Source organism: Cylas formicarius, unplaced genomic scaffold (genome assembly GCF_029955315.1).
Source record: "Cylas formicarius isolate icCylForm1 unplaced genomic scaffold, icCylForm1.1 PGA_scaffold_5__7_contigs__length_24384050, whole genome shotgun sequence".
In the NCBI taxonomy this organism is placed as follows: domain Eukaryota; kingdom Metazoa; phylum Arthropoda; class Insecta; order Coleoptera; family Brentidae; genus Cylas; species Cylas formicarius.
The window spans coordinates 5,711,187-5,723,903 of NW_026844341.1; the positions used below are offsets into that span (position 1 = coordinate 5,711,187).

Sequence of the window (12,717 nt, forward strand, 5' to 3'; positions counted from 1 at the left end):
CCTCTTGTTCTTATTCTAAGTCTTATTTCCCCCATAGGTTGCTCTCAGCGCAGTTTTTTGCAATACCTGGGGTACCTCATGGCTCTAATTTTGAACTACTAATACACTCTTTTCTGTCCGACGAAATTAATTGCGAACTTTGCGTACTATTGACAATTTCAAATTTATAGATCCATTTGTTACATGTTTACAACTGGTGTGGCTAAAATAATATCTCTGATAATTTGGCATTCTTCAGTGATTGTTGGGACTTGAAGTTCTCTGTGAAGTGCATAGTTGGGAATATGCCAGTGAACATTTACAGCTGATCTAAGTAGTTTAGATTGAAAACGCTGTATTTTTATGATATTTGAGTTGCTTGCTGATCCCCAGAGTTGTATACCATAAGACCATATGGGGTTTATTAGGGTTTGGTACACCAAACACCTTGTTCGTGAGGGATGGTTGGGATAAGAGGCGCATCACAGTACATTTTTCTGTAAATTAGTTCGCTATATGTGTTGACCCCAACTTAGTCTCCTGTCTAAATAGATGTCAAGGTATTTCACAACTTCTTTTTGTAACATAAGGGCGAGTATCTCGCCTGAGAGTGAATGTCACATGAATAGATTTGGATTGATTAGCTTTGATGCGCCCGGTCATCATCCATTTGTTGACTTTGTCGAGGCAAAAACGGTTCCAGCATTTTTATGTGATGCTAGGAACGCTGTATCGTCTGTGAATGTAGTTAGGGTGGTGGTACCGGATGTTGGGAAGTCGACTGTGAATAGCAGGTATTCAATTGACCCAAGCACGCTGCCTTGCGGTACCCCAGCTTTCATCGGTACCAAGTGTGCTCGTGATTCCTTGGATTTCACTTGAAAGTGTCTTTCTGTCAGGTAAGATTTCAGTAGTTCAAAAAAGGTATATGGTAAGTTCATTTTTACTTTGTAAAGTAGTTTTATCCTATCGAAGGCCTTTATATGAAGATCACACCATATTTTTCATATGTATTTCTTTTGGTAGCTTGTTGGTTAAGGAATTGGGCTGAAATGAGACTACATAATATTTGTTCGTTGCGGTTTATTATAAATAAATAAAAATAACAATAGCTAATGGATATAATTCCCCAAGCCCCAAAGCGGCTGGTCCGAAAATTTCACGGACAGTGGCGCACTGAAATGCTCGAAGACGATCAGTTCGTTTTCCCCGTCCCGCAAAAGTCCGCCCGGCAAATACAAAGCCAACTGTGGACCAACGGTGACGTATCTCCCCAAAACGAAACCGTTAATGATGATTATTCCTTTCCTCCATTCCTGGACGTTGATGTAGGTGTCACTTAAAGGCAACGTCGCATTGAAAGTCGCCTGGAATTATGAAAAAAAAAAAAAAGAAATGCATCAGTCACTGCTCCGGACATTTATTACCCTGTACAAGGCAGGCGCACGTCTGTTGGAAATCGGTTTCCATCCAGATAATTGCTCGTTCCAGGATCGTTTGAATTCCAAAGGTACGATTTGCCAATTCTTGATGACTTCTTCGTCTATAAGTACCTCCTCAGTCAAGCCCTTGTACTGTTCGAACTGATCGAGCTGGCCGAAATTGTTTCTAGAATTGTTCTCAATTACCAAGTCGACCGTTGCATTGGTCAAGTCTTTTTCCGTTAGTGTCAACGATGAGTTGTGCAACCTCCAGTACCTAGAAGATAAATTTGCAATTAGACCTTGCAAAATTGCTTGAACTGAAAAATTCCCACCCGAACCCGTCAATATCTCGTCTACTAGACAGCATCCGGTTCAACAGAACCCCATTCACCAATACCAGCGCGTGATCTCTGACGTAACCCTTAATTTTTAAGACCGCGCCCGCTTTGAGGTCAATGTTCGATTTCCTGTAGACAATGTAGCCGTAACTTTGACCTAAAAACCACCACATTTCGAAAATCGATAAAATCTCGCCAAAATTACGTGCCTGAGCTGTTGTTGATATCCAGCAACTCCATTGGTACAATATCTTCGCTGGCTATCTTATTAGGGAACTCATCGATGACTGTCGATAGCAGAAGTTGCTCTTCTATCTAAAAGTAATAGTCTATAATAGAAGTTTGGTGTTTTACAAACCACGTGTTAGACCTTAATGTCTTCGTACTTCACGCGTTTGGGGGACTCGGGTATATCTGGAAGGAGTGTTTTGATCGGGCTGTACTTCTCGATGAGCGCCTTTGTCGCGTTGAATTTTTCAGTTAGATCACCGTTTTCGGATATGGGTGAATCGTAATCATAACTTCAACAAAGTAATTCAGTGATGGAAGCAAAATTTTATACCTCCAATTGCACCTGGTAGTTTCCGGCTGTAATCCGGAGTTATTCGAACCAGTCGATACGAAATTCGAACCGTGAGTGAACCCGAAGTTTGTACCGCCTACGAACATGTAGATGTTGACCGACGCAGGAAACGATATGATCCTTTCCAACACGTTCGAGTACGTTTCGGTGTCGGTGGTTCGGTGATCTTCAGTTACATGATCGTACCAACCTAAGAATGTAGCGGTTCTGAAAGATCTGTCCCGGCTGGTGACTTTTTGGTTTACCTGACCAGTATTCCGCGACCATCAGTGGTTTGTTCATTTGATATAACCGCAGAACTTGCAGGTTAAATTCAGGATATGCGTTGAAGTTTCCGGTCACCAAAAGGTCTCCCGGCAAACCGCCGAGCAGGCCGAGCAATGGGCTGTCTGCAGTGAACATCAGCTCCTTTATGCCGTGGTCTATAAACATCTGAGGAATTCGCTTGGAAAATAGACCCCGGAAAGTTTAGAAGGTCGTAGCTATACCTCTTTAATGGCCCGCAAGTAAGCTTTGTCGTAATTTAGAGTAGCGCCATATTCGTTTTCCACTTGGAAGGCGATAATCGGACCGCCGTTGGTGAATTGGTGTTTTTCCAGTATGGGTATCACTTTGGAGAAGTATCTGGACACATATTTTAAAAACGCACCGTCGCTCGTTCTCACTTTCATGCCCTTCTCCCGCAGTAACCAACTCGGCAAGCCTGAAACGTGACGAACTAATAGTTTAAGTCAAAATGAAAAATAAAATTTAAGTAAGCTAGCCAAAACCTTTCGATAGGTATCGATGCACCTAGTTGAAGATTAAACCGCACTTGAAAGTAGCCGCAAATATTTTCAGTTTCAATGTCTAGCTAGCTAAGCTATCTTGTGCGATATAGAATATTTTAGTTACATGTTATGTCTGTGATTTTTTTATGTATGTATTGTGTGTTGTGTTGTCTACTTTTATCGGTAAGTAGCTGCCCTCGTATACACAAATACTAAATGGTTTTCTTTTGTAAGAATTATATAACTGTTGGTGGCTTGCCTGTGCTGGTAATATAGTCACTGCTGAAGTCACTTCAAATCGTTCCAAATTCCAATTCCAATTTCTGATTGTATCAAATTTATGCCTAACAAGAATCAACAGATAACGTATCGGAATATCAAAGATTCACGATGATCTTTTACATACAAAATTTATGTATACCTTATTTCGGTGTATAATATTTTTTTTTCACAATCGTTAGCGAAATTGATTATGTATATGCATGATGGAAACTTGAAGAATAATGATGTTACTTTTTAGTTTCAGATATTTATATATAAAACAGTTTATATATTAATAAGCCATATAATATTAAATGTACTGCTTGAAGTGTTGTAGAACTGTGAATAATAATTATCATTGTGAGTTTTAATAACATATAATTTCAATCACGTTCAAATGGATAAAAGCATACTTCACGCATCCTCGTGAGCCTGCAAATTTTTTGTCTGGTATTTACGGTATGCTGGATGTGACATTGAATCGGATTTTTTAAAATAAGTCTGACATCTTGGATTGTCATAATTTAACAGTTGTACAAAAACGTACATATCGCAATTTTTTCATCTAAGAATTGTGCAGTTTTTTCTGTACCATCAATAGCAATCAATTGAAGCCAAATAGGTCTCGATTGGTACCTATAAGCAGATAACTCTTTACTTTTTCTTTAATTAATTATTATGTATTTTTGAGAAAGTAAACTCCTGCTCTACGAGCTAAATAAATACATTGAGAAAGTCTAAAAGTGCATTAATATATATTTTTCTATGTTGTAAAATAAACTTAAAAAAAAACTTAGTTTTTGAATTGAAAATTATATACAGCAACGCGTCAATTTTAATCTTGAAATAATACTTAGTTTAAGCTCTCGAAAAGTAAGTATATATTTTATATTTTATAAAACTGCTGTACAGCTTTAAATCTGTATTGCTGGACTATGTAAAGAATAATTCAAAATCGTTTATGGGGATTCTGTCGTGCCAAATGATAAAATCAAAGCGCAATGGTGGACATTGTTAAAAAACAATTGTTTCTCTATTTCCTACTCTAAAATACCCAATTATACACTTATCAGATATACAAGAAAATGTCACTTCAATACGTCATCCAAAATGCACTGAAAACATCCGATCGCCAACATAATGTGCATGAAATACCGGAAACGACAAACGAATAACGAAACTCATATCTTAAGGTGACACTTCCGTACGCTCCTTTGGAGTGGGGAGTAGGAACAAGATTGCTTTCGAAATATCATCGTTGGGCAGCGCAGCGTAGCAGAGCGTAGCAGCTGTTTATTTTAAAAAGAAGACTTTTCGCGGTCTTTTGTCCTAGAGGGACGCATTGTTTTTCTACCGTGCTCCTGCGGACCACCATGAAACTCTCGCAAAATCGATGTAATTTTATTGTGCATACACCCTGTATAAGGTGTCGTTCAAGTCCCGCCGAACTTAAAAGTTACGGCAACCTTTGTTAAATATTTAAATTTGTATAAATAATAGCGTTGTCGAATGATATCTTTTCAAATATATCGCGCGCCCTGTATATTTGACGAAACCTGAAACTCTCTCTCGACACAGTTTACGATACTGTTCAAATTACATTATCGCATCTTTAACGGTTTTTCGTTTATCTACAAAAACGGAAATTTTTAGAATGTTTTAGTTTTTTTGCCCATAAACGATACACCCTGTATATAATTCAAACAATGTTCGAAATATAGGTTAGAGCCCTGGATCTCTCCACGTTATGATATATGATTTTTTCCAATAGAGTAGGTGGTTTTCAAGAAAATACTTGTTTTCTGAAACCATGCAGTACGTAGTAATGGTGAATGACGTCATCGCGCCTGGATTGAGGGCGAGAAATGGTGATTTTCATTTGAATTTTTTCAAATATCTCGATTAGCTTATGTGATGAAATGACGAAAATCGTAAATCCAAAAATTGTAGCTCTCAATGTGGCCTATAACACTGTTTAAACCAATTGGCCATATTTTTCACAAATTTTGATTTACAGCTAATAATTTAATCGCGAAAAGAACGATTTTCAGATTCCTTTAGATTTTTGTCTGTAATTGAAAAATCCTGTATATAATGGAAAAAATGGCTGGAATAAAAGTTATGGTCCCCGATCTCTCAAATTTCCTGTTCACAAATTTTGCCGATCAGGTTAATAATTTTTTCCTGGAATTCAAAATATACTAAAAAAAATTTCAATTACAAAAAATACTTTGTGAGGTTTGAGTAAGTCCTTATTCAAAGGATGAAATGCGGGCGTGGACTTCTACCCTTCTGCCAAATCTGAAGTCGATAGCTGCAAATTTAAGACGCCTGTTAATTTTTGAGTATAGCACTTAATACCTTGAACACCGTGTACAACAGGTGAAAACCTTAAAAACAAAAGTTTTAGCTGTTTATGCGGTCTATATCGCTATGTAAAACGAACTGACATCTGAAGTTATAGCCAATTTTCCATAACAGTGGGTCCCATTTTTCAGTTTTTTTTTGAATTTGCGGCTCACCCTGGAAAAATATATAAAAATAATGTTTTATGGAGCCGAATCTACTGCATCTTCACATTCAAGAATTTTTCGGCCGCTTAATCGTTTTGGAGAAATGATTTTTCTCTTGGACCCTTGCAAACGCGGTTTTTAATTTTTTTTAAATACTTCCCGGCCCCCAACCCCTCCAATTTCAATATGTTCCGTTAGGGGACCAAGCGCTATTCGTCTGCCAAATTTGAAGTCGATAGCTTCAAATTTCGGACACTTATCGGGTTTCATAGCAACCTCCAAAAAGAAGTCGAAAATCGAAAAAAAAAAGATCGCCGAAAATTGGACGCAGCCATTTTTACATATCTTATGCACCCCGTGGACGGTTAAAAAGGAGCAAAATTTGAAGTGTGTAGTGCAAACCGTTTGGAAGTTAGCGTCGAAAAACCCTGGAACAGAGAACGGAGAAACGGAGAATGGAGAACAGAAAAAAAAAATTGTGCCAATGCCGTTACCGAGATCTGGAAAAATTTTCTGGAAATACTTTCAAAAAATTCGATTTTATCGATCGATTTTAGAGAAAATTACATACCTCCGAATTCCCACTCCGCGCATATATATGGTCCAGGTCTGACGATTGCGAACAAATCCTCTTCTTGTACAGTTCTCAGAAATTCCTCGACATCAAGGAACTCTTCAAAGTCCGAACCTCCGTCACCAAAATCATAAACTCCTGTAAAAAGCATACAAATGAAGTAGTGTTCCGTTTGTTTTTTTTTTTTAATTTTTAATTCAATAAAGCTTCATTGTAAACACCTATTCTTCTTCTCTGAAACTGTAACAAAACATTGCGAAACGACCATCAATTTATTGAGTTAACTCGAGAAAACAATTTCCATTGAAAGTTTTTTAAAGCGTCCTAGACACATTAAATCGGCGACCACAATCGGTTTTTATCTTAAGAGATTCTAATTAATGCCGGTAACTCTTATCAGAGATTTGTATTCCTGATATTTTGCATAAAAACTTAATTGCTATCTTTTTAAAGGCATTTAAAACATTTTAGACAAATTAAATCGGCGATCAAAGGTTATCTTTAAAAATTCTAAATAATGCAAATGGCGCGTATCAGAGATTTAAAGTTCTAATTTACACAAAACGTTTTGGCATAATCACTCCTTTTTTGACAACAGTTCAAACTAATCTAATATAATTTCTGTGGAAAGTCTTGCCCGAGTTAGACTCTCAACTAGTCATAACCTAATCTAGACAGTTTGTGATGAACTGATACATATATACATTCACAACAAAAAATAGCGAAGTGGGATAAAACTTATTCGACTCTCTGGAACCTTGAGATATCCCTTTAAAAATATGGAGTGGGAAGGGGTAGTATCATTTGGGAAAATTTGAAAATTCTTTCTTTTAAGTCCGCGAATGAAACAATGACATTTAATTCAATTAAATTGAAAAAAAAACTACCAATGTTTCATATCATCCGTGGCTAAAAAATAGCATTAGCAATGTCCAGGCATCATGGAAAAAGATATAATTAATATGGAGACTATTGCTAAAGCAATTATTGTTGACAACAATTTTCTTCTTAGTAAAGATATAATTAAGAGAACTAAATAGAATTAATAACTTTTCTTTTAAACGCCAATCACTGCTCAAAAATTTGTCCCTCTCGATTCATTTATTTACGTCTTCTACGGATATTCTTTTTATTTTCGGATTTGCAAACTATGAAGCGAAGTAGTAGCGAGTTAGCGTGACTAGAGAACCCCAATGTACTGAATTCCTTAAGAACTAGGGGTGACTGTGATTTAAAAATGAAGTCATGGTCTCGTCGAAGTCTGCTGCGTTTCTCAATATCCAATATAGAAAGAAATACCCAAATTCCCAACTAACACACAAACTATAAAACTATAGACAGCCAGTTCAACTTTCGGTGCACGTAGACGACTTTAAACATCTTTAGTGACCGGAGGAGTGAGAATTAATATTGTAAACTCCATGAAACATGACGCACTCACCCGATTGGTACTCATGCAAGTTCCATGGAACGTACGTTTCGATCGCATTGAGTCCAGCGGCCCTCATTTTGCGCAGCCTGTCCCTCCATTGGGTCCTGTGAACGCGAAAGTAGTGAAACGTTCCGCTGAACAAAGTGATGTTTTCTCCATTTAGCAAGAAGTGCCTCTGAGCAGCACTTAAGCCCGATAGAATTTCATCCTTGCCGTAGTATTCGTAGTTCGTGGGGAGTCGCGAATTTGCTACGACGCAAATGACCAACGGCAACAGTAAACAAGATCTCATTGTTCTCGGCGATAAGTACCGATCGTAGTACGGTTTTCTGTGTTTTATAGGCACAAATATAGGAAGATATCGCTCATCAATGGTATCTGATAAGGATTTCGCGTCTTGGATTATCAAGGAAATACACTTGACGTTATTCAAAAGGAATTGACTGCAGACAGAGCCAAACTGATACCGAACTGTGATTTAATTCATATTTTACCAGTTTTTACCCCAAATTTTCGGTTTTATATTAGAATGAAACTCCCCTCATTTAGTTTGTTTAAATCTGATGCATTTTTGCAAATCAAAAAGGATTTGTAATATTTTAATCAATAATGCTCTTTTTAATATCAACAGTAATGAGGTCAGTTTTGTGCCAATATTCACGTGGGTCTGTTTGGTAAGTGGACCTAATAGAGAAATTTTAAATGCTTCTCTAATTTTCTCAGTCGCGACACACATGTCATTCGATGGCCTGAAAGAAAAATGAAATGAAATGATGTTTTCGTTTCTTTGGGTGAAGACAAAATTTTTGGTTGGTTAGTTTTAGTTAGTTTGTTTATTTTTGTAATGTTAGAAAAGAACTTCGTAGAGAAATTATAGTAGCAGTAAAATTATTAACATTTCTCAAGAAATCTTAATATACTCTCAAAACTTAAAAATACATTTCAAAGAGAATATGTTGGAGAACCAATGATGTCGAAGGGGTAATCCAGGTTTGTGAATGTTTGGGAGTCCGTAGAGGCGAGAAATTTTAGAGTCATGAGCGGTGACAGATTTGTCTGATAGAGAAGAAGCCTTAATGACAGATTTAAGGATGCGTTCCATAGATGACGTAGGATCTTTTTTAAGTTGACGATATTATCCGTCTGTAAGTATATCTTGAATCTGTTCCTCACATTCATTTGTGTTCATGACCATCGTAGCATTTCCTTTATCTGATTTTAGGATTACGATGTCGGGATTAGATTTTAGAGATTTAGATTAGATTTAGGGGGTTTTAATTTTTTACGGATTTTTGCTGTTTCAAATCGAATTTCATTAGCTATTTGAGATAGTACTTTGTTTAGGATAGACTCGACATGTCAAATGATTTCCACTTTTGGGATAATGCGAAAGTTGGTGCGATGATACATTTATCATAGTGTTTGGTAGTTGAGAAGAGTTTGATGGTTTCCCTAGTGTTGACGTTAGTTTTTCAAATTTCTGAATACAGAAATCTATAAGCAACCTAACAATCTTAACCGCGACTCGGGTTTCTACCTGTCATCAATATGGGAATCAGTCATTCGAGACGGTGTTTATGCCCCTCATTTAGGTCCCTCAAACAATACAAAAGCAGGTACAGAGTAAAATGCGAACCAGTTTCAGTCAAGCTCTGAAGAAGCCAGCAGGATGATTGGCGAAACGTCAGCAAGTTCGACCCAGCAAAAACCGACGCGGGAGGAATCCAGAAGTTTTAGTAGTAGCCTGTAGAAGTTTCTTAAAAAAAAAAAGATTACAAACCGATAGAAGAAATCATCTATTAGAGGATAAGTTTACACAATTAAATAACAAAGATTTATAAAAAATAAAAAGGCACGGCCATTATACCAATAAAATTCGAAGTTAAAGGAGTTAATGCATTAGTGCTGTAAGTTCATTAACACCTTTTGTTTAAATTTCTCTCCCAACCCTAACTAGGCGACTCTTTCAACAAAACCGTCATCATAAAAGTCAGAGTTGTTGTTGAAGAGATTAGGATTAGATAGGAAATAACTGTCACAAAGCATTAAAAACTATGAAAATCTGAACATTTTTTGTTCTAATTTAATTTATGTTAAACGTAAAATGTAAAAGTCACCTCAGTCTGAACGATAATATAGGAATGCTCTGCAACTATATTTTACCAATATTTCTACATCTAGTACATAGTTGTATAAAAATTCGTGCATTTTTTAATTTATGGAAAGCAGCCAATTATCATCCTACCAACTATATCAAAGATCTTGGAAAGAATATTAAATCCTCAAAAACGATTAAACTTATGACGTTAGGATTTCGCTGTACCGCTGGTCGCCTTAAAGTGACTACAACTTAGAAGCTGCAGACCGCTGTCCTTTGGATTCTAAGGCATTTAAGATGCTGAACCACCAGTTACTTTTGGCTATTTTAAAATATCTGGGGTTTGGGAGTAAGGTCTGTCTATCATGGGGAGTTATTTTGTCAAATTGTAAATGCCGAGAGTACATACCAATGATAGTTTGTAATAGCGCTCCTCAAGCATCTATCCTTGTATCACTTATCTTTACTCTTATATATTAGTATGTAAATGAAAGCTAGTTTAAGATATCAACAATAAGCTAAGCGAGAATCTAAGACGCTTGTTGGATGTTTCTGAGAATTAAACCCTAAAAAATATTACTTGCTATTTTTTGGAAAAACAGTGCACAAATTAATGCTGGGAATTTCCAAAGTCAAAGCGCCAAGTACCTTACAAAGTAGTTTTAAATTTAATAAGGAGATTTGTAAGATCGTTTCATCAGTTTTGTAGAGTGTGTTTTTATCTTTTGTCTTCAAATTACAAATTCGTATACGCCTATTTGCTTATCAACCTTATAAGGTTTCCACAAGGTTCAATTAGATTAGAAAAAAAATTAAAATAGGACGGAAAGTTTCAACTTTGTCTTTAGTGATTTTACATTACAATAAAGTAATTATTATTAATTTACCGTTTCAAAGAGATCCCTGAAGCACATTAAGCATGCTTTCTTTGCAGTATAATGGCGAACTTTTTAATAGGAATATTATCAGCATCATTTGGTTCAGTAAAATTGTATTAAAACTGTTCGGCATAACCAAAGTTTTGTTGCAACATGCGCTTAGAATTTATCTTGGAATTTCGGAATCAGATCAACCAAACAAAACAAACAATCTGCTAAATTGAATTATTGTGAATAATATTTTTTTGGTGCGTAAAATCATTTATAGATTCCGGTGCCAGATTTGTCCTTGACCTTGGTGTAATGTTGTTTTTGTTATACTTTTTATGGCAAAGTTTGAATGCGAAATCTTTCAAGAAAATGGTGGAAGAAAAGTGGTTTTGTTTTTCGGAAACATTTGAAGCAGTGTTTATGGTTTACTAAATGCGTGATTTTGTTTCCTGTGATATAATAACAATAGTAAAGTGGACGTCGAAACCACTGCAAGCTCCTAAGAACAAGAAACAATTCCCAAATCCAGGACTAAACTTCCGGAAACGGCCAAAGTGGGCGACAGTGTTTAATGAAGCTGAAGTTTTAAAGTGACATTTTGCACGGACCTGATAAGTACATAATTGTGTCTTTTAGAGTAGGGAGTAGAAAAATAATGCAAACATATATTATAGATTATTGTTTACTGAATGGACATTTAACAAGTACCTCTACGTGATAACAATAATGAAGCTCGTAACGGAAGAAACACTTCCCAAATTCGTGACTGAAGTACCAGAAACGACTCAAGTGTGCGACAGTGTTTAAAGAAGCTGAAGTTTTAAAATGACGCTCTTGATAAAGACTCAATTGTGTCTTTTAGAGTAGGGAATAGCAAAAATAATCCAAACATTTCCATTATAAATGTTTTTACTAAATGCAAAAAATTCACTTCCATTCATTTAAATTAGCACAACACCAATGATCAACACAAACAAAATGTACCCTCGAAAAAAGGACAGGTAGATCGGCGTATGAATAAGTATGATAATTTGCCCAGGTATTCACCTGTTTGTCTAACCTTTCGACCCTTAAAACTTTAAGAGATCTCGGGTACCATTTCTTTTGTACTAATATATATGAGGTGTATTTAAAAAGTAAGGCTACTTTTAATGTTGTCCCCTTCAAAATAATCCCTCCCAGATATAATACAATTGTGCCAACATTTTTTCCAATCCTCGAAGCACTTCTGGTAAATACTTGAGCCTTGAGTTCTTCCAGCGATTTTTTCTTTACTTCCTCAATCGTTCCAAACCTCCTTCCTTTCATGGATTTCTTGAGTTTTGGGCACAGGAATATGGTAGCAGAGGCATGATGGTGATTTTGTTTTTGGTCAAAAAGTTAGGCGCAAGCAACGATGACTGAGCAGGTGCATTATTGTGATGCAAGATCCATGAATTGTTTTCCCACAATTCGCATAACTTCAAGGTAATACTGTGTATTGGCCGTTCGATTTTGTGGTAAGAACTCTTGATGTACTACACCACGATAATCAAAGAAAGCAGTAAGCAAAACCTTCTCGGTTTTGGCTACTCTGGATTTTTCCATCGGGACGACTGGGATTTGCTTTTAACATCACAACCATATATCCACGATTCTTTATGGTCTTTTTGAGTATGTCAGGATCATTATTGACGTCGTTTAACAGCTCTTGAATGATGCCGCTTCGACGATCCTTTTGTTCAAAGTGAAGCAGTTTCGGAACAAATTTTGTTTCTACGCGTTTTATGGTCAAATGCCCAACTTCGGATGCCGACGTTTTCAGCCACTTCTCTAAAAGTGATGCGACAATTTTTCAGCACCATTTGTTTTACTTCTTCAACGCTTTCATTAGTCA

General features: G+C 36.5%; 1 protein-coding gene across 1 annotated transcript; it reads right to left on the bottom strand.

Moving 5' to 3' along the window:
- Positions 1–1,056: 1,056 nt before the first annotated feature.
- Positions 1,057–8,177, bottom strand: LOC132702512 (beta-galactosidase-1-like protein 3). Its single transcript, XM_060671180.1, has 10 exons — positions 7,884–8,177; positions 6,440–6,580; positions 2,813–3,027; positions 2,570–2,756; positions 2,316–2,514; positions 2,112–2,262; positions 1,951–2,056; positions 1,736–1,898; positions 1,407–1,677; positions 1,057–1,346 (listed from the first exon to the last, which is right to left on the bottom strand). The coding sequence occupies exons 1-10, from the start codon at positions 8,164–8,166 to the stop codon at positions 1,092–1,094; spliced, it is 1,971 nt and encodes a 656-aa protein (XP_060527163.1). The 5' UTR covers positions 8,167–8,177; the 3' UTR covers positions 1,057–1,091.
- Positions 8,178–12,717: the final 4,540 nt, after the last annotated feature.

Coding starts and splice junctions, on each gene's coding strand:
- LOC132702512 (XM_060671180.1), bottom strand. CDS start 8,166: ATGAGATCTTGTTTACTGTTGCCGTTGGTCATTTGCGTCGTAGCAAAT. Junction 6,581..7,883: donor CTTGCATGAGTACCAATCGG/GTGAGTGCGTCA, acceptor TGCTTTTTACAG/GAGTTTATGATTTTGGTGAC. Junction 1,678..1,735: donor CGAGATATTGACGGGTTCGG/GTGGGAATTTTT, acceptor TTTATCTTCTAG/GTACTGGAGGTTGCACAACT.